Below are 20,948 nucleotides of genomic sequence, written 5' to 3'. Positions count from 1 at the left end.
TTCAGAAACATTACACATGCTTGTGTACTACACTCTTCTGGTCATTGATCCTAACTACTACTGTCTTTGATTTTTTAAACTGATCAAAAAATGACATATTATTCTCATCTAAGGACATTCCCTCCTGGGGTTGGCAAGGAAAATTATCATCTCCTCAAAACTGCAAAATGCAGGAGTCTAGGAAAACCAGCAATACTGTTTATATCTGCACTTGGCTCACTCCACATGTTTTGGCTTCCCAACTGCTTTAATATCATATTCACAACAAGATTCTTCATGAATTAGGATCAGAAAGAATGTCCAAATTACTTCTTTATCCACATAATTTTGTTAAGAATTTAAAAAAAAAATTAAAACATATACTTATTTGCAATTGTACCAAAACTTCCCTACTGTCCTAAGGTGTACAGTTATGACCCCTGGCTGACAGACAAGTGTCTGGAAAATCCATTTGTAGGAATAATTTGAACTTTTATTTTCATTCTCCTCCATTCATTAAAAGTCTGCCAAGCACTACAATAATGTTACTGAATTTTTAATGTAGAAGTACTCCAGGACAGATATTGGCACAATTTTCAACAAGTATCAAGTCTTACTGTTTTCAAATAAATTATTAACAATTAGGTGAGACAGACAGACAGATCTCAGCAGCAAGCCTCCACATGTGTCAGCTCCTCACTAAAGCTCAAAATGAGACAAACTTCTGGGACGGAAATGCAGAAGCAGCATTTCCAAGATGCTTTCTTATTGGGATGTGGCAGTAAAACACAGTTCAAATTTTCCCTTCAGTGAAATCACTGTAAATCTTTTCATTATTGCATGATCAATGAAGGAATAGTAAAAATTCCGAAGTGGTGCAGAAGAATAAGGCATAACTTTATTTACTGACTCAGTAAGTGCTACTTAAATGCAATACATGTTTTTCTTTATATCTGAGTTCCTCTGCAGAAGCTGCCAAAATTGCCTTTTCCATTCAGCTATGTTCTGTAAGGTTGTAATTTAAAAAGTTTTAAAATTGCTTTTAGTATTCTGAAAGTGCAAAGCTGAGCATGAAGAAGCCCAATTCTACTCACCCCTGTGGAATACTAATTTACTACAAGATGAAGTAAAAATTTGGATGCAGATTATTATTATTATTAGACTAGTGGACCATAGAAAACAATTATAAATTTGTTAATGACATAGGTTACAGCTGTTACTTTTTGCAAGATACCTCTCACTTCAAGTGTTAGTAAAGTAAAAGATGGGATGAATATGATGAGGAATGGATATTTCAAAGCTATTCAAACATAAGAATTCATATCTGTTCCCAGAAAGTCCAATGAACATAACTGGTGCCACTGCAGAAAAGGTGGAACGGATTTTTTTAACTTCTAACATGGGGATTGATTGAATTTTGAAATATTACTACATTTAGAACTGCTTAGGCAGCCCCATTTCTGTTTCAAATTACAAGCTACTGATTAATCTTGGCAGTGGAAAATCTTTCATTCATGTGTTCAAAGAACAGAAGGAAGATAATCAGGAGCTACACCGAAGAAATGGGACAGTCAAAATGTGAGAAACCCCAGGCTGAAAGGGGGAGGGGAAGAAAGGAAAAAAGTTGTAACATAATAGAAATAAATATATGTGTTGATGTTACACATGAATCTGGTAGCACATGAGCTCCTGTGCATCAGAAGAATAAACAGGTGAAAGTTTCATCCTCCTCCTTCCAGGCCAGTCCATTTGAACTTGGTCACAGACAGGAGCTATTATGTCCAGAAACAGCTAATGTGGCCTGAAAAATCAACCCCTAACTTTACAGGCCAGGTGCTGCATGGATTTGATGTGGCAAGATGATGGCAAGACAGAAAGCAAAGTTATAACTGTGAGCTTCAGTGTCACCTCTTTACTGTTGTGTGACGCCTTTTCAGATTAAATCTGCCCTGACCCCATGACACCATGCAGAGAGATGATGGACAGAACTAACAGTTCAGGAAAACACATCTTTCTATGGGAACAATTATTTCTGGTTATGATGGAGTTTGCTTATTTTTCCATCTTCCAAATTGTGCTGAGGTATCAGGAATGTAGAAATAAGAGAAGGAAGCTAGGGAGATTAGATCAACTCTAAACAGCAAGCAAGAACAGATTAGAAGATGAAGATAGGAGGAGATTTGGGTGAGAGCAACTATGAAATCAATAGCATTTGCAAAGGCATCATGCTGCAGAAAGAAAAAAGCAAGATCAGAAATTTCAGGAAAGGACTTTAAACAACTCAGAACATGGTAGGAGAGATGTCAAGAAAAAAGATGTAAGAAAAAAAAGGAGGAGGTTGTCACTTTCTTACAGAGTAACAAGGTACATTTAAGTTAGATACAAGGTAAAGCATTCTAATCTTAATGACATCTAAGTACTTTAATAGATGCCTAGGAACACTAGGGAACCTCTATTATTCAGAATTTTAAGAATATACTAAGCAAACACCTGTCAAGAATGACACAGACATTCTTAATCCTTTCTTTGAGTAGGTGGAAAAACTAGAGGATTTCTTGAGGTCTTTTCCAGTCCCTTGTTTCACGATTTCTATGCTTACACACCATAGAGAAATTAAGAGGTTGCTAAAACAAGCAATTTTGAAGGCCTGGTGTTGAAAAAGCAAAACACACTAGTCAGAAAACTGAATTATTTCCAACAGTCAGATGCATCTCCTGTAATCAGCACTTTGTACTGTTCTCTTTTTCCACTTCTATTGGCAGAAATGACACCCACACAACATGTGTCCAGGCAAACACAACAACCAATCTCAATTTTATTTAGCACGGTATGTACAGAACACATGGCACAAAGATTATGAAGAATTATCTCATTAAAAATTTATGATCTTTTCTGTTCAAACTGGTTTTGTCCAGTGGGCTATTGCAAAGGGATGCATTATTCTTTTCTTTGCATTTGTAATCACATGAGGAATGTGACATTGTACCCGTGTTCCAAAACATGAATCGAGCAAGGTAGTCAGACAGGATATCATAACATGCTACAAGGCAAATCCTTATATCCTAATCTCTGCACGTTCAGGAAACACTTGTGGTTAACAGCATTCTGACATGTACTTTACAGTAATAGCTTAACCTACTAGCAATTATGTCAATTAGTAATAACACTAAAAAATTAAAACTGATTCCATCTTACAAGAGTTCCTCAGAATTTTAAATTCAACTAAACCTGAAAGGCCAATTAAAATTAAAACTAACCCACAAGCACATTAAGAACCACAGAAATACCTGTAACAGTTTTCCTGCCTTGATATTATGCTGATCACTCTGAGTACACTGTGACTGCACATCTTTTCCAGCAGCAGAGAGAACGTGGCTGGAGCACACAGAAAGCCAACAGACCACAGAGAGCACCACTGCTGGCAGAAATCACACCACCTCTATCTGCAAAAACTGACGTCCAAAACATAAGCATACCATTTGTCTGGCTTTTTATTTTCCTGCAATTCTGCTGCACAGTGGATGCTGACACAAGTTCCCATGCAGAGATCTGTCAGCTGATGCCATGTGACAACTCTAATGGCATTATCTACAAGCAGGGCCATCCCTCACCCAAAAAAAAGGAGGGAGGGAGGGTGTGGGGTATACAGCTCCCACAAAGACCCACTCCTGCTCCTTACTCCCACTGGCTTGTGCTGAGGTTAGCCCAGACTGGGCATGCACTGTGCAGGGCACAGCCTGTGCTGGTTGTTCAGCTCTGCACAGGGCAGTGGGTTGGTCCCTCAGAGGGGTTTGCTTGGCAGGGGTGACACCCTGATAATCAGTGTAAGGTGAGGGAGGGCAACCACAGCTGTGCAGACAGGAGGCCTGTGGGTGCCAGAAAGGCAAAGGCACCAAGAGCACCACACAAGAGTATCCTGATGTTCTGTCAGAGCTGTGCAGTACCTTGCACTGCAGAATAAATGGCACTGAATGCAAAGAACTTACATGGACTTATATAAATATTCTAAGGTTTTTCCTAGAATGGTTATTGTTTCTGAGTGTTTAAGCAAAAATGCCTTCAGGATTAAAAGAAATAAGCAGCACTGCAAATGACAAACACCTTTCTTGTCTTCCTTAAGAACTATTTTCATTTATTTTGTTAGTGGCTCTTCTTTTCATTCCAAATTGCAGAGGTTTGAAATGACAGCTTTTAAACTGTTCTTACTGAAAAGTGCCCTTGAGGAAACACTATGGAATTGGCTTTTATTTACCAAGCCAAACTGTAGGCTTTTCAGAATAAAAATACAGATTGTTGGAACATTCTGCCCTGTTGTCTTCTTGGATTACTCACGTGGGCAAAGTTCGCCTTGTACTTGGGTGATGATTTTTCAAAGCCTTACAGCTGACATTAAACAGGCATTGGTAGGTCAGAAAACATCAAAGTTAACCCAACATGTACAGCTCTGACTCTGACCTCCAGTCATTCTGTCATTAATCACAGCTGGACATGTGATTCCTTAGTTAAGGTAACAAAAGAATCTATAAATGCACACATAACATTCCACAAAAGCTAATGGTTCAAAAAATACACGGAAAGTACAAGTGTACTGTGTCTTTACTAAACAAGTAATAATTATCTTTTCTTTTAATACACAGGCCAGATAAACCTATAGTTTTGCCAGCCTCCTGATCAGCTCATCATCTGTGCTTCTCTCAGCTGAGCCTCAGCAATGTCAAAAGCAGAAACCTTGTCTAATACAGGAAGGGAGAAATGCAGTGTTTCTATAGACATGTTAACACAGGTATTTCACAGGGTATGCAAATTAAGACCAGAATTCTTTCAAATTAAAATACTAGCCCCAAACTTGAAACAGTAATCAATTTTGACTGCTGGAAGACTTTTAAACAGTACATACTGCAGAACTCTTACAAAATAAGGCAAAACTGCACTGCAAGAGATTTTCTTTAAAAGGGTAAGTAACAGGTATCTTCCAAACTTACCAAAGTCACACAGCTTCAGAACATCATTGTGGCTTATTAAGAGATTCTCTGGCTTGATATCTGAAGTATCAGAGTGGGTGGAAAGAGAAAAAAAGCTATTAACTTCTCTCAATTTTGGACTTTGTCAACAAATATTATTTCATTATAACTTATTTAGAGATATTCATGCAATCATAAATGAAGCATTACAAGAGCAACTGCTGAAACAGCTCCCAGCAATTCAGTTTGTGAACAGGCAGAATTAATTTCTGCCTTTTGAAGTCTTCTAAAGTGTTTCCCAACAAAATATGGAAAGATAAAATGTGCTTACAGATATTCCTGGGCAGAAAACCAATACCCATCTTTCATATTGCAAACTAATAAAAGAAAGGACTGATATTCAACTATCCAGTTAACCACTAAAATATTAAGCATGTTGTGCTCAACATTTTCAGTTATAATGATCATTTGATCTTGCAATTGTAATTTCTTTAGAAAAACTGTCTTGCCCAGTTGTAAGCCCTTTTTCATTCCTCTATTATACATATGGTACATTTTTCAAATTACACTTTAAAACTATTTTCAGAATCATGCTGGTCTTAAATATAAAAAGCACACTATGAGAGGATTTTATCTTATTGGAAATACTAATTAAAAATGTTACTCTTGCAAAGTCACAAAGCAAAATACAATTTTATTGAATCAGGATAAAGTACATAAAACTAGATGAAGTAATTCATCAAGATGTGTACTCTTAAGTGCTTGAAGCTTAGGGAGAAAGTAAATATACAGAGCTGAAAGTCAAGGGAGCTGGGAGGAACTGCCTCAAGAAGTAAAACAAGACTTTATTTTTAGGTTATTTTTCTTCTAACATTCTATTATTAGATTCAAAAGTGAAATGACTGATTGCCATGAAACGTTTAAAAGAAATCCTTTTTCTTAGACACTGTCTGTTCCTGCAGTTTCAGTATGCTGTCCTTATCACTTCCCAAAGACAGTGGACAGCAAACTTTGAATGTAGATGAATTTCATTTTAAAATGATCTGGAGCCATGCAGCAGACTTAAGACCCAGCCAAATTTACATTTTTTTTTCTGTTGATAGAAAGCAATTACTTATATTTATGGTAAATGCAAATTACTTCAAGCTGTAAGATGTTTCCCTCTAGAAAGAGCCTTATTCCATGTGGAGAAGTACACACTTACCTCTATGAACAATATCATTCTTATGGCACCAATGAATTGCTTTAATCAGCTGGTAGATGTAGCTTTTCACTTTTTCTGGTGGCACTCCATTTGGCATTTCTTCTAGCAATTCAAGCATATTCTAAACATTTAAAAGACACATCATTTAAAAGAGCTAGACTCTAGCTGCTGGAAGATAACATGCTTTCAGCCTTCTTGAAGCAACATATTTGGGCTAAAGAGCTCAGCTATGGAAAACCAGTAGTTTAACATTCAGGGAGTGAATTTTAATCATAAGCATTCTACTAGTTGTTTTCATTCTGGAGAAAACAGTTGGGAAGACAATAATCCTAAAAGGAAGACAATAATCCTAAAAGGTGAACCACAAATATGCCATAAGTCCTTAAAAGACTGCCAGCAAACCACTTTTCCTGAAACACCTGAAGAGTCATTGAGTTACAAAACATTGCTTAAACAGAAACACCAGGTCAGGTGTGAGGCCATACAAAAAGTTTATCAAATCAAAGCATTTTGTAAATATTCAACAATGGTTTAACACACTGCTCTCTTCATTAGGTTAATTCTGCCACTTTGACACCATGCAGGGCCACCATGAACCACCAACTGTATCTGCATAAGGATGGATGTAAAACAACACAAGCATCTCACTGCAAATGAAGTAACAGATATAAAAATGCCTCACAGGGGCATAAATAGAAACCTAGGGAGTATCCTATGACTACAGATCAGTTGTGGTGATCTTGGACATCTTGGCACTACAGCAACTATGGCCAACTATTTTGTGGATATAAATAGGAAAGAAAATAAACTTACTGTTTATACTAGTACATTTTCTCTTTGAAAAAGAACACTTAGATTCCCATTATGTTAACAGTTGTCTCTAATTTTGCACAATTAGAAGTACAATGAAGTTTGTATGCTGATTTCTGAAATAATAATGGGCAGCAGCAGTCCACTTGAAGAGAGGGGAAAAAAAGTCTTATTTACTGAACACTGAAATAAGAGTATTTTGGCTATACTGCCTTGCACAACTCATTTAATTATGGATTTGAGCATTTGTAGATTTTTCATTAAAAGTAAATTTACCTTGTCTTTGACAAACATTTTCTTTAGCTGTAAAGTAAAATTTTTGAGGTTTCTCTTGAAAGATGTTTTAATGAACAGTAGAGATTTTGATGATATTTGAAAATATTTCTAAGTTTTGCAGTTTGGGAGTAAATACGGGAACGTATGTGCTTGAGCATGAGTTTTCTTACAAACACACTTCAAATCTGAGGGAAGGAATTTTCTGTTAAGAAACCATATTGATTTTAGTTAGATTCTTGTCCACACAGAAGGCTGTGGATCTGGATAAGTAAGTCAAGAAGTTAGTGTTACAAATAAAAAACAAAATAATAGCATCAACACAGGAAGATATAATCCTACATGAAGACATTAACTAAGGGGATGATGAACAAAGGAGATTAGACTAAATGTGAATTTAAGTAATCTGGATTTCAGTATTGCAGAGTTAACATGCCCTGAAGGACACATAGTGCTCATTACCAGTTAAACAAAAGATTAGTCTACTCTACCACATTTTATTTAATTCTTTCTACTTTTCCCTCATCCAAAGAATTCAGAAACATCCTGGTCTTCAAAGAAACTATGGGTGACAATACTTAAGATACCTGAAAATAAGAAATGTTTATTTATTTCAAAGTTTAACTGAAAAGAAAGGTGAACATTAATACAGAAATGACATTATGTACAAACCAGACATGGTGCCTATCTTTATTACAAAATTATTTTATTCTGATGTAGATGATGATAGATATTGCAGCCTGGTGTTTTTACTGATCTTAACCAGTTTTTTAATATATACCCCTTATCAGATCAATTAAATATCTTTTAGTTATGCTGCTCTTTCAACCCACTTCTCCAGATAGTTCAGTCAAGTCAACTACAATGGAAAATTAAATATATGTTCTAAATTGGTACATGATCAAAGACATTTCATGTGTCTGGAACAATTACAATGAACATGGGTGAAACAAGTTAAACTTTGAATGTTAGATCCAAGTAAGATCCACCACATTAGAAATTGCTGATCTGCTGGTGGAAACCAAAACTGATTTCTGCCAAATTGTGGGCTAATATAGGTCATCTCACATTATGTAGTTAAGTTATACTACAAAATAAGTTGTCAACTTGATGTAAAAGAGACACCATTTTAGGGTGAGAAATTTTTAGATGAGAGAAAATTGACTGCAGAGGACTAGCACTCAGCTAGACCTCAACACCACACTGGCAGGAAATTAAATGAAAATTTCAGTCAAAAGAACAGTAACTCATGAAGGCTATAGACATATTTAAACCTGCATTTTCTTTCACTCTGTGTATCTGAATACCATCCAAGTGTTTCTCTGAAGAATGCTAAATGGTTAGAATTCAGAGGGAAGGTTGCAAAAATGACAAAAGACCAATCTGTTCAAGGTTGTTTCTCCCTGGAAACAGATCAGGATGCTTGGCAGTAGTAGGCCAATCTAAGGAAATTTTGGAATAGTTTCAAAATGAGGTCAGGATTGGAGTTAATGACAGTGGTCTTTGCCAAATCCCTCTAAGCAACTATTGATAGTGGCCTTGTTACAGAAATACACAAACAAATCCTATTTTTAACAGGGAAGGGTGGAGAAAGTTGAAAGAGATTCCAAAGTCAAAAGTCGATGATCTTGTTTTAAAAGACTACGTCAAGACTCATTACACAACATAACAGGACAGTTATCCAGCTTTACAATTAAACTGGATTAAAGAGTTCAGATGGAAATTTTTCTTGAAATCATATGTATCCCAGTCTGCATAATTTTTAACATGTTGGCATTCAAAAATGGAAGAATTTTTTAAAATTAATACCAAGACATGACATAAGAACACCAGTAATCAGTGCTGCCATCTCACAACATATTGTAATAAAGTTTCTGCTGCTTCTCTTTAGAGATTAGGATAACTTAATTTTTTTCTTAAAAAACAATTTTAAAGACATTTTTAGTAAGCTGAGAATATAATGGTGGCAAGGATACGACAAACTCAACTCACTTTTTCCACATATTCAAACACTAAGTATAATTTTCCTCTTCTTCTGAAGGCTTCCTTCAGCTCCACAATGTTCTCCTGTTTCAAAGTGCGAAGCATTTTAAGCTCTCGTAAAGTGGTTTCTTTGACTTCTTCATTTTCTAGAGTGTGAAGAAAAAGTGACAGAGTAAGCTGATTAAAAAACAAAACAAACCCTCCAAGTAAAAAGCGTTCTAAAGATTCATTTTCAACCACTCAACCACTGATTAAATTCTCTGGCTTTAGACACTACTGAGAAAAAAAAAAGATTATTTTCCAGTGTGGACTCTCTGTTTGCATACTTCTGCATTGGAAGAGAGGTAAATACTGACTGTGCTTATTATACAACCCTCACAGATTTCTCATCACTTCCATAAAGGTTTCCTGTGGCTGAGAAAGCCATAAGAAACAAATTGTTTGCATTTCTATCTTTTTTTATTATGAAGGGAAGTAATATGCTTCAAAAAAACATTCATGTGTGTGCACATGCTATACCCCACAAATACACAACACACACATTAACCACTGGGAAGGTTGTCCTCGGCAGAAACATGGGAATGCAAAATTCATCTTTGACCAATACCAAATAAATGCAGTTGATTCTGAAATAATTCTATTTTCCAAAAGCCATGAAAAATTATAAGACTGAAGATCTTTAAGTTCTGTAGGTTCCCCATGTGGTTGTCAAAGGAAATTCAGCAATGCCAGACCAGTGTAGCAGCCACAGGAGGCAGCAGAGTAAGTATTGATGCAACGAAGTCCTGAATCTAATTCAAAGGAGTCAAGAAATCTACCTGTTTTGTTAATTAAATGTAATTTTAATTTAACTGATTTGACAATTTCATTGTTTGAAAGGTGTTCAAGAAAGGAGGAGTGCTTCACTAATGCTTCATACACTGCTTATCATTAAGGGGCTCAGAACTAAATAGGTTCTAAAGGATACCAGCAATGATATGTTAAGCAAACCTGACTATTAGGTTTTATTTTTCATTTAGTAAAATGAAATCCATTAATTCAGTAAATTTGCTCATGCACATAGAAACAGTATACTTAATCACTTAGGACTGTTATCTACAACAGAGAGTTACTAAATGGGAAATGCTTGTTTTGAATAAATTCAAAACTAAATCACATTTACAGGTTGTGTACCACAAAGACAGTTAGAGGAAGAAGAAACAAGAAATTGTTTTCCCAAGGCAAAAGGCCAGAAGATATTTGCAGGGGAGAGCCAATAACACTGGTCAGGCAAATGCACTAATCATCATCAGAAGAGAGAGGGGGAAAATAAAAAATTGAAGTGCAGCAGGAGGGAAAAGGAAAACAAAATACTATAATCACAAATGTTTTGATTAAAACATATATAATTTAGAGCAATCTAAATCTTTTCATTTTAAAACTGAGTGCTTGATGTTGGCTTGCATCAGCCTGATTGCATAATCTTGTCTATAAAAAAGACAGTCACTTTCCAGCACATTTAGTATTCATATGTCAAACAACGGCAAAAATTCAGTGAAACAAAAATGTCAATAGAAACAATTACAGTATATTCAAACTTCTAATGAACTACCATATTAACAAGACAGATGTGAAATGGGCTGAATCAAATCCATCAAAAGAACTTCTGTCATATTTCCAGAAACTCGTAAACAACTAGCTACAAATCTGAAAAGCAGTCATCAGTCATGTAAACTGATATTATGTAATACCCTTGGAAAGCCAGACCTAATGGCAATGCTGCATTTTTTGTTTTCATTTTTTGGTAGACAAGCTAATACAATAATCCTGTTTAGGGCTTAATACTGATATTTACTTCCTAGGATCTATACTGAATAGCCACAGCAACTCCAAAAAGCAATTCTGAGATACTCTTGTGACCTGGTAAAGATGGTCACCACAATTAAACTATCTTCTACATCCTTGACAGGGATTTAAAACAGATTTCTGAACAGCAGAGCTAAAACATTTATCAAATACACTCTTCAAGTGTCTGGGAAAATGACCTGCCAAGCAGAGATTGTACTGTGCAAAACAAGATGCAAATCAGACTTTGCTGTGTCTGACTGAAAAATATAGCCCTTGTAACTAACACCACCTTCATGGCCACCAGCAATCCTGTAGGATAGCAAAACCAGAAATTTTGCTAAAATAAAGTGTCTGCTGTTTCTTTAAACACCATTGCTAACTTTTGACTAAAGCCTCAGTACACAGCAAAGCACAGCAGCATCACTTCACACCAGGATCATCCTCTCACACCTCACACTTCTGTTTGTGCAGGTCTCTGGGGCTCAGGGCTGACTTTGATGCACTCAAGGCACACAGCTGCTCTCATGGCTGATTGTCAGTGCTGCCTATGGATATGGATTTGGTGATTCCATGATCCCAAGTGTGGGTCAGAGAACCAGCCTTGTCTTGTACAGTCCTTTGGGTCTGTTACTGTTGGGTGAGGAATGTGTGTGTGCAGTACTCAGAGTAATTCCTGTGTGTCCTTCCTTCCCTCTTTGCCAGCAACACTAATCCTTGCAGAAATTGGCTCTCCCTCCCTCTCAGCAAACTCAGCAATGCTACAGAGTACTCAGGGTCTGCAGTGAAGGGGCAAAGAGCAAGTTCCTGAGGAGACTGAAGCCCACTGAAGTGAGGGCAGAGCTGCTGCCTCACACCCAGCTCCCTCCATGGATCCCTGAGAGCTCCCAGATTCATCTTCCTGTGACTGAACTTCCCAACAACTTCTTTCAGTCTCCTCCATTTGCAACTTCAAGTTGCTCTGACATTTAGAACCCCTCTCACAGATGAAGGGTGATAAAGCCTAAGGACTCTGCAAGTCACTATTACAATAGGACTTTTCACATTTTCTGGTCACATCCAATCTCCAAATGGTGCATCTTACTACCATGTACAACACCACAATCTCATCCACATTAAAACAGATGCATCAAATGTAGTTATCTAATTAAAGTGTATAATGCAGTCTCTAGGAAGGTATGAAAGATCAAGTGCCTTGAATATTTACAGAGCTAATAAATCATTATCTTTTTAAAATCATATCTTGTAATATGAGACTTGTCATTTTAACTAAATATAACTAAATAGATATTAACAATGCAGTTACTGACATTACAGACCATGCAGCAGAAAAGATTACCTTCACTGTCTTTGAATTTCTTGATAGCCACAATTTCATGTGTCTCCTGCAAAATAAAAGCAAAGAAATGGAAATGAGCAAGATTTTTTGTGCATTTTCTCTTGCCTTTTTTCTCCTGAGCATCAGAGGAAGGAAAAAAGAAGGAAAAGGAATTTCACAACGCAAAGAAATGAATTTAAAATCTGGAAAATACCTCAGTGATCAGGCCAAGTGCAACACAAACCCACACACAGCAGATATGTCACAATTAGGATCCCCAGTACAAAAGCAATAGAGTTCATATTTAAACACCTTGTAATATATAACAGAAAAATAGTCAGAAGTGTTTTTCCTGTGACTCTTCTTCCTTAGTTATTCTGAAGCTCTAGCAATCCTTTATCTAACCACAGTATGAATATGGGTGTTTATGAGGTGAACTGAAAACACTGTGCCAGTATAAGACTTATAGTCAGACCTGTGATTTTGGTGCCAAAAGTTTTTGGGCTTCAAATTTCAAACATCCACAAAAAACACAGTATTAAGAAAGTAGCTTCTCTGTGCCTCCTTTTAAAAATTTGTCATCTTAAGGGAAATCTATCCAAAATGGGCATCAGTAATTGCATGTGGCAGTGTTCAACCATGCTTACTGAACAGTCATAAGGGATAACTTCCTGATGTCCACCTGCCTTTGCACTCCTCTAGCATTCTCTACTCACTAAAACATTTTTCTGTATAAGATTCTCTCTTGTGTGAGCAGGAATGCATTTAGCACATGGACAAAAGGTAGCCTAGTTCAGGTCTGTTCATATAATGATGCAGACACTGAACTTCAGCAGCAGGACATGGAAGAAACATTAAAAGTGGAGGAAACATTAAAGTCACAGGGTAAGGGCTTGTGAGCAGACAGGCAGGAGGCTACCCTAGGCTAGGAGTACTTGATGAGCTAGCTCTACCTTGCACACCTTTACCAAACATCACAGTTTAAAAAAACAAAACAAAACAGCAACATCCCACTGTTAATAGCATACAAAGGCCAGATTGGAGGACAGCACTAAAAATGAAGCCATTCTAGAATACCTGAAGACATGTGCATAACCAGTTATTGAGTAACACAAACATTTACCCCATTTTTCATTTCAAATGATTCTAACACATGAACCTGTAAAATACCTGATCCAAATTAAAACAAAAGCACATGGAAAGAATGGTCTGAAATAAACTGAAAGACTTATTTTACTAATTATATTTCTACTATTGAGTTACAGTATTGTTATATTTACTAATTCTAGTTCTAGCAAGAGTAGTAATAGTTACTAGAACTATGAAGGGACATTAAGAGGGTGAGTAAAGTTAGTTTATTTGACTTCTGGTATCTACTGATAGGTGGTCTGGCTAATTAAGCCACTGAATGATTTTTCAGACAAGGAACACTGTAACTGCCCTAAAAAGCCTCTGCTGACTGTATTATGCCTATGCTTAGATAGCCTGCATACAGCACTTTGCAGATGAACCAAATTTATCTATTAGTATTATATGTCTATTTAACATGAGGTAAAAGAAAAATTTCTAGATGTTTCAGCTACAAAAAGGCTGTGTTTTTATTGTCAAAGTAACAGCTAAGTCCACTGAAAGAAATATAGAAGTTGAAACATGTATCTTCACACAGACAGCAATTCTGATTCATTCAAGAAAACTAGTTCACGTGGCTTCTCTGCCATACCCTGATAACATGGAATGTGATTACTTTGGAAATTAAGTTTTAAAAGCTCTTGGGTCAAGGTCTTTCAAAGACTTGGGTAAGATATGCTATCAAACATCCTGGAGGATTCTAACTATTTACAGTACTTAAAGCATGAGTGGTTCTAGGAACAAAAAGAACAGAACAACCTCAATAAGAGGGATGAAAAAGTTACACAAACAGTTCCAAAAAATCTAACATTTAAGAAATTTTCATTTACAAAGCTTTGTGACTTCTATTTCATTAAACCAGTGAAATGACCACTAATGTCTCATAAACAATTAAGAAGTTATACATGACACTTTCCATATCTTTAAAAAAACCCAACAAATAATTTTTAAATAACCCAAAGGGAAACAGCAGCAAAATGAGACTAGACAATAGGTGCTTTAAGAAGTCACCCAAGTAACATTATATTCCATCTTAGCAAGGAACACTCTTGTCTAGGTTTCTTGGAGAGTATCATCCTATGTAAATTATATTCTCTAGGAATGTGCTACTGGTGAAGCTGAATCTATGCACAGATTTTTAAATATATTGCACCTGCTTGACAAAAAGTTTGTAACTTTCCTATGATGCAGAACACCTCCAGAAGAGCTGGGGTGCTCCATCTGACAGCACAGAAAATTACAGCCAAGTGCACATTTCTCAGTTCTTGCTCATGTGCTTTAAAACAACTAAATGGTTTATATGAAGTGACATAAAAAACAGGCACCCCTCATAATTTTAAACTAGTTTCAAATTAAATAACCCATCTGAAATGGCCTGTTCCTCTATTTGCATTATGCCTGCTAATTTTGAACTAGATATCTGGTTTCCACCAATTTTTTTTTTTTTAAAAATGCAAGAAATAAAAAGAGGAAATTTCAAAAAAATTGTCTCAAATTTGTCATCTATAAACAGAATATCCTTCCTTGGGGGAAGGTACCAGCAAGAACTCAGTCTCCTGTACCCTGCATGATGTTGCAGGTCAGCAGTATATGTAAACTGTGTAACACAATCAGCCATTGCACATAATTTTCCTTAACATAAGCTAATAAAGAATTGAAAACATGGAATAAATTTTGTATATAGATGAATACAGCAGGCATATATTTGAGGTTGTAAAATACCCTTCCTGGGTTAGGAGAGACATTTTGGTCAGATACAGGCTAAACCTGAAGTTTCAAACAAATTTTCAAACCAGGCACTTGGTGCAAAGCAAACAGACACCACATTGCTGAGCCCTGAGAAGATGGACAGAACCGGGGATACAAAGAAAAGCAGAGGAATGAAGAGGAATTAAGAAATTCAACAGTGATAATTCAGACTTCTGGGCAAATCTGAAGGGCTCTTTACAGATTGAATTTTGACTTTGTTACTTAAATGTCTACTTAGACATGTTGGAGATCCGAGCTCTTTTGTGGATCTGGTTTTCTGCTCTTCAAAAACAGGCTAAATTGGAATTCTCCAAAATAGAATTGTCATTCACTAAAATGCATTTTTGTGCATTTCAAGGGGTGTTCTTTCAAGATTTTACTATGAAACAGAACAGTACTGAGAACAATGTTCAGCTTGATTGTGGAAACCTACTTATACAATAGCTCAGTATCCAACTCCTAGCATGAAAATTATCATTGACAATTCAGTGTATTACCTAGGTAGATAAGCTGGTACTAGCTGATTCCATGTTTGATTTCAATGAATGTCAAATAAAGAAAAAACTCATATAATCCTTTCTGATCTCTATTACTTACTACTACCAGCTTATATCATGAAGTAGAAAAATTTGAGTTTGCTTAGCTTAGTAATTTTGCTTCACTCAGCTACATCTATTACTAAGCACCTCATTACATGTTCTAATAAAAAAATATGGCCTCAATATTTGAGTTTACAACAACGGCAAATTTGCAAACACGGAAGTGAAATCTCAACATTGGCACTACCTCTGATTATTGAGCATGTATATTATTAACATGCTGTGTTATAAAACTACAGGAAGAAGAGTTTTAAAATTAAACATATTACAAGAGATTGATACTACAGAAAAGACTGTGTAAAAGTTAAGGATGTACAGGAACTGGTTATTCAGACTACATGATTACATGTGTCTAAAATGGGGCAAAATATGCTCTTCATGTAAAAACCTGCAAATGTCTTTTAATGAGGCTAAGACAAAAATTTCTGTTCAATTTCCTTTACATATAAATATAGTGATAGAGAGGAGGAAGGAGATACCTGCTCATGGGAAAAGGGTACCTCCAGCCCTGGAGGGAGGAATCACTTCATATTAGGGCTCAGTCCTTTCCAATACCTCAAAATATCTGTGGGAATTGCCTCTGCAGAAAGAACAAGCCCCTCTCTGCCCCTTTAACCACAGAGGAGAGCATGGCTATGAGAGCTGAGCATTTTCACTGCTGTGCTCCTTGCCACCCACAAGTTTCTCTCCAAGGTTTCCTCACAAGATTGTCATAGCTGCTGTTTCCTGTCATCACCATCAAGAGTTCCTAATTCAAAACTATTTAATTTTATCTCATTTAAAGGACAGAGGTTCCCTATTTTTCCACTGTCTCTACAAAATTTATATGACTGAAATCACTTTTATTATTTGTAATTATAGAGAGCACAAGACAGAAGTGTCAGAACAGCAGAGTAATGTATCTCTGTTGTTTTCTTGAAAGATCCTTGATGGGAGTACTCAAGGAAAAAGATGCTGCTTAGCATAAATCAAGATCTTAGAAAACAACCATTATTGTCTGGAAAGAGAAAACATATCCTATTCTTGAAAATGTCATGTTACAAAAAAAATCTCTTTAAATGTTCGTCCTTATTTTATTTCAAAGTTTCTGTGAGGACTTTTCTTCCTTTTCCTTCTGCAAATCATGGAAAAGCTGACACACAGCACAGGTACATAACAAGATTTTTGAAAAACAGGTAAGACTGACCTTCTGAAAGTTACATTGTTCACCTCTAATTTTACTGTCTCACCCTCTATGAGTACAAGAATTTCTCAAGCAGGGATTTTTTTAAGGAACTAAAAGAACAAATGTTTATCAACAAATGTGAGCAGAGATAGCAGCAGTCAATGCTGAGCACAACCCATGCACAAGCTGCATATTGCTGCCTTTACTCAAGCCCTATTTAGTACATCACATCAGGATTTTATGCTGATGTATTAAGCGAAACAAAATATGATATAGCAAGTTCTGTGGTTGCCTCATCATTTCCATCAGTACAAGTGTGAGGCTGTTTAGGCCCAAAATAAACTTGTTAGAAAAAGTTAAATCAATTGTATTCTCTACTCACAGAGAGCATTCACATGTCAGAAAAATTATTTAGAAGTGAGCAATAACCTGGTTTGATCCTCACTGATCAATTAACGCATGTGTACAATTTAGTTTGCCATAACAAAGACACATATTAAAAAAAATCAACAAAATTCAGCCAAACATATCCAATGGCTAATGTCTTTTCAGAACAAAGTAGTTCAATTTTACTCTAACTTGCAGAAACATTGCATAATATGTTCTACAACATTAAAGTATTTAGAACAGATTTTTCAATAATCTTGATTTTGCAAAATCCCAGAACATTAAGCAGTGAGCCACAAGGCAAGAAAACCCCAGAAAACCACTACAATATGGTAAAGTATTTTTTATCAGTTGCTTAAAATGAAGCTTAAAACAAAAAACAAATAACCAAAATTTTTTTTCAAATTTACACTCAAAACAGGAACAAAGTATTAGCATTTTAGTCAGATCAATGTATCATAAATGTGATATTTGTAATTACAAAAGCCAGGAAATGAATGTTCTGAGAGGTCACAGGCATCATTACCTGCAATTATGACAGGTCCTAAAGTCACTGCCCAGACACTGTCCTGACTCCATCTCCATTCTGCCTTACACCACCACCACCTTCCAGCTGTCTCAACACTTTTGCTGGCAATTACTTTCAAAATCTAGTGGAGTACATTAAAATATTCTCTAGAGAGAAAGATGTGCAAGATGATGCAATTTCTTTTTTCAAACAGTTTGACAATATGAAGTCACAGCATACTGTGTCTTCTTCTACACATAAAAAACTTTAGAGAACTTCCCTCAAGAGATGCTTCACTGTTTCAGCCTTCTGTTCCTCCCTTGAGAAAATTGAAATTCTTCTGTTTATCAGCTAAAACCCTCACACTTGGTTTATCTAAGCAATATAACTCTTAGCATAGGAGAACTTTCAGGAAATTACTTTCTAATCTAAAAGTCCTATTTATTTTTAGGAAGAGACAGAGTCTTTCATAAATAATGACAGAACAGTACGTCTGAGTTATCACAATGCCTTTATTTACTGGAAAATTGCTTAGAATTTTCCAACACATATATGTTAGAGTTTACTTGAGAAGAAGCACCTAGAGTGAATCACCACAAATCAGTTTTTTATCTCTTGAAAGCAGAATGTTATTTACTAACCATCTAAGTGCAGGGGAAGACTCCTAATGGAACAAGGAATTCTATATTTGATGTGCTGCTTTAGGGAAGATGGTCACACTGCCTCCTCAGGAGGAACAAGAAGACTAGGGAAAGCTTAAACCACTCTAAAAGATTTTCGAGGGGAACAGCCATACAAGCTCAGCTATTCCACTGGGGAAAGAAGCACAAGAAAAGGCCAGAACCTTGAGCAAACCTACAAGTTTGACAGGAAATTACCAGTAAGTGCAGGTAATGATGGAAAGACACTTTAAAAAAAATCATGCAGATGGAAACAGTTTCTCTGATTTCTTTATCTATGTCCTTCAGAAAAACTTGCAACAACTTTACTGTTTGTTCAGATGTCATGAGCAAATGCTTCCATTACCAACCTTATTTATTTGTTTTAGACCAAGTGTAGTATCAGGGAGTCATAAACAGCAGGCTTTTCTCATCCATTTATCAGATGAATCCATAAGCCAAGGGAGTGGCCCATCTGTGTCCAGGGACTCCCAGAGTGGGGCTCCAGCCCCTGTGCCAGGCTCAGGTGACAATGGAGCTGCTGCCAGGGGCTCTCCACACTGCAGGAATTTACAGGCTCACAGCACAGGCAGCTGGGGCTGGAAAGCACTTCTGCTGGCTTTGAATGTCCCCATTTGTAGGGATATTCTGAACAGCCTTCAAGGCACTCAAAATCCACCAGGATGAGATCTGGAGCAACGTGCTGGAGCTGATTCTGCTTTGAGCAGTTGTGAAGAGGCACACAAGGAGTCACTACAAAGCATTTTACATTCTTAAGAACTTGCAGTCTGCTAATTCAGGGTGTACATACTACCCTGAAAAGAACACTTGAAAGGAAGTGAACCCACTCAGTATTTTCTACCAACTATTGGGCTGATGATAGGGGTTAGCATCAGAACTCCCATTTCCCAAGCGGATTTTTCATATTCATTCACAATTTTCTCCAAGCAAGAAAGTAAATATGCATCTCCAAAGAATGTGCACAATAATGTAATGAAAAGGATCTGGAATAAAAAACAGCTTTAAACACTATAAATGTAGTTATTCTAGCTTTTCACGACAAACTAGTAATATTTTAGCAATATTAAAAATAATCTGTGTTTCATTTCATTCTGTTGTAGTACTAATCCATATAATTTTACAATTTGACAGTATTGTTTAATCCAAACCATGGATGTAAAACAGAAATAAAATTGAGTACATGTCTATAAAATTCTTCCAATGCAGAAATGTCAGTAATAGTAATTTCAGTTTCAAACCTCAGTCTTCTTCCAGTTCTATTTGTTCAGGGATTTTTTTTTTGGTCTGTTAAAACTGGAAATTGTGAAAATGAAAGCTATTTATAAATAGCATAATACTGCATTGACAGATACCAGCATTATTTAATTACTTTTTATAGTATAATCTTGACACTTGTAATACAAGTGATAACAAAGTAGAAAATGCAGTAAGGCAAACTGTACTTCCTTCAAGATATCACTGACTCCCCAGATTCAGAGGTCAACAAGACATTTCTAATTACATTGTATTTCCTAAATTTTTTTTTGTTATAATGCAATGCTCCTTTCCTGATCACCTTGTAAATCAAGAGTAGGTAGAACTTATTAGAAAACAGTTACTTTGGTTGGTTGGTTATTAAAAAAATATATCATTGCCAAAGTCCTCAGTGTTGTTATCCTAAGTCTCAGAGTCAAAATAGTTTCAGCATGATTGGCTGAAATTCTCAAGTTTATCACATCTCAAGTTTTAGTTTTGAAATGTTTATTTCTGCAGAGGATACAATTTAGTTTTTATCTGGTATTTTCTCATTTTAAATTTTTGGGGCTTGTCTTTTTTTTCATCAACAATCTTAACAGGCCTTTTCTTTAAACTGTAAAACAAGACCTACTGTGAACCAAAGGCAAACTTGTCAAGCAGGTTCCTGAGGCTGAAACTCTTCAGATGAAATTCAGTTTCAGATTAAGACATCCATATTCAGATCCCTGTATGTGAGTTGTGTGTTCAAACTTCTAAGAGCTCTACATTTATCAGTCACTTCAGTCACAATTCAGTAGCCTAAACATGGGCATCTAAAAGCATTTAAGATTGCTGAGGTATCTACAACACCCACATGGGATTGTCAGAGAGGCCTTTTAGAGCTGCCTCCCTTGAAATCTCCACCTATCAGCTTTTTGAATACTCTCTATTCAAGGTCTGTACTTTCTAACATTTTCTCCTCAATGTCCTCATGGTATTGAATTCCACTATTATGCAAACACTGCAGCCAATTATTCTAATAATGACTGGTCCTTCCATCACCTGCATCAAGAAATTTCCCTGATGCCCTCCAGAAATCTCTGAGATTGCTTACATCCCACCACACTGCCTGTCCAGGAAATGCCAGGGAAGTTCAAGTCCCCCC

General features: G+C 36.3%; 1 protein-coding gene across 2 annotated transcripts in view; it reads right to left on the bottom strand.

The window, feature by feature from the left end:
• Positions 1–20,948, bottom strand: part of CDKL5 (cyclin dependent kinase like 5) — a 130,778-nt gene that overhangs the window by 43,114 nt on the left and 66,716 nt on the right. For both annotated transcript variants that reach the window (XM_059493898.1, XM_059493899.1), the window contains exons 4-7: positions 12,374–12,419; positions 9,220–9,356; positions 6,145–6,265; positions 4,962–5,021 (exon numbers count right to left, since the gene is read on the bottom strand). In XM_059493898.1, coding sequence (XP_059349881.1) covers positions 4,962–5,021; positions 6,145–6,265; positions 9,220–9,356; positions 12,374–12,419 — 364 coding nt within the window. The remainder of the gene's footprint in view (positions 1–4,961; positions 5,022–6,144; positions 6,266–9,219; positions 9,357–12,373; positions 12,420–20,948) is intronic.

The sequence above is a fragment of the Ammospiza nelsoni genome, chromosome 2, assembly GCF_027579445.1.
Source record: "Ammospiza nelsoni isolate bAmmNel1 chromosome 2, bAmmNel1.pri, whole genome shotgun sequence".
Taxonomy (NCBI): Eukaryota; Metazoa; Chordata; class Aves; order Passeriformes; family Passerellidae; genus Ammospiza; species Ammospiza nelsoni.
Note: the sequence above shows the minus strand (reverse complement) of the source record. Positions and strands in the feature narration are given on the sequence as shown.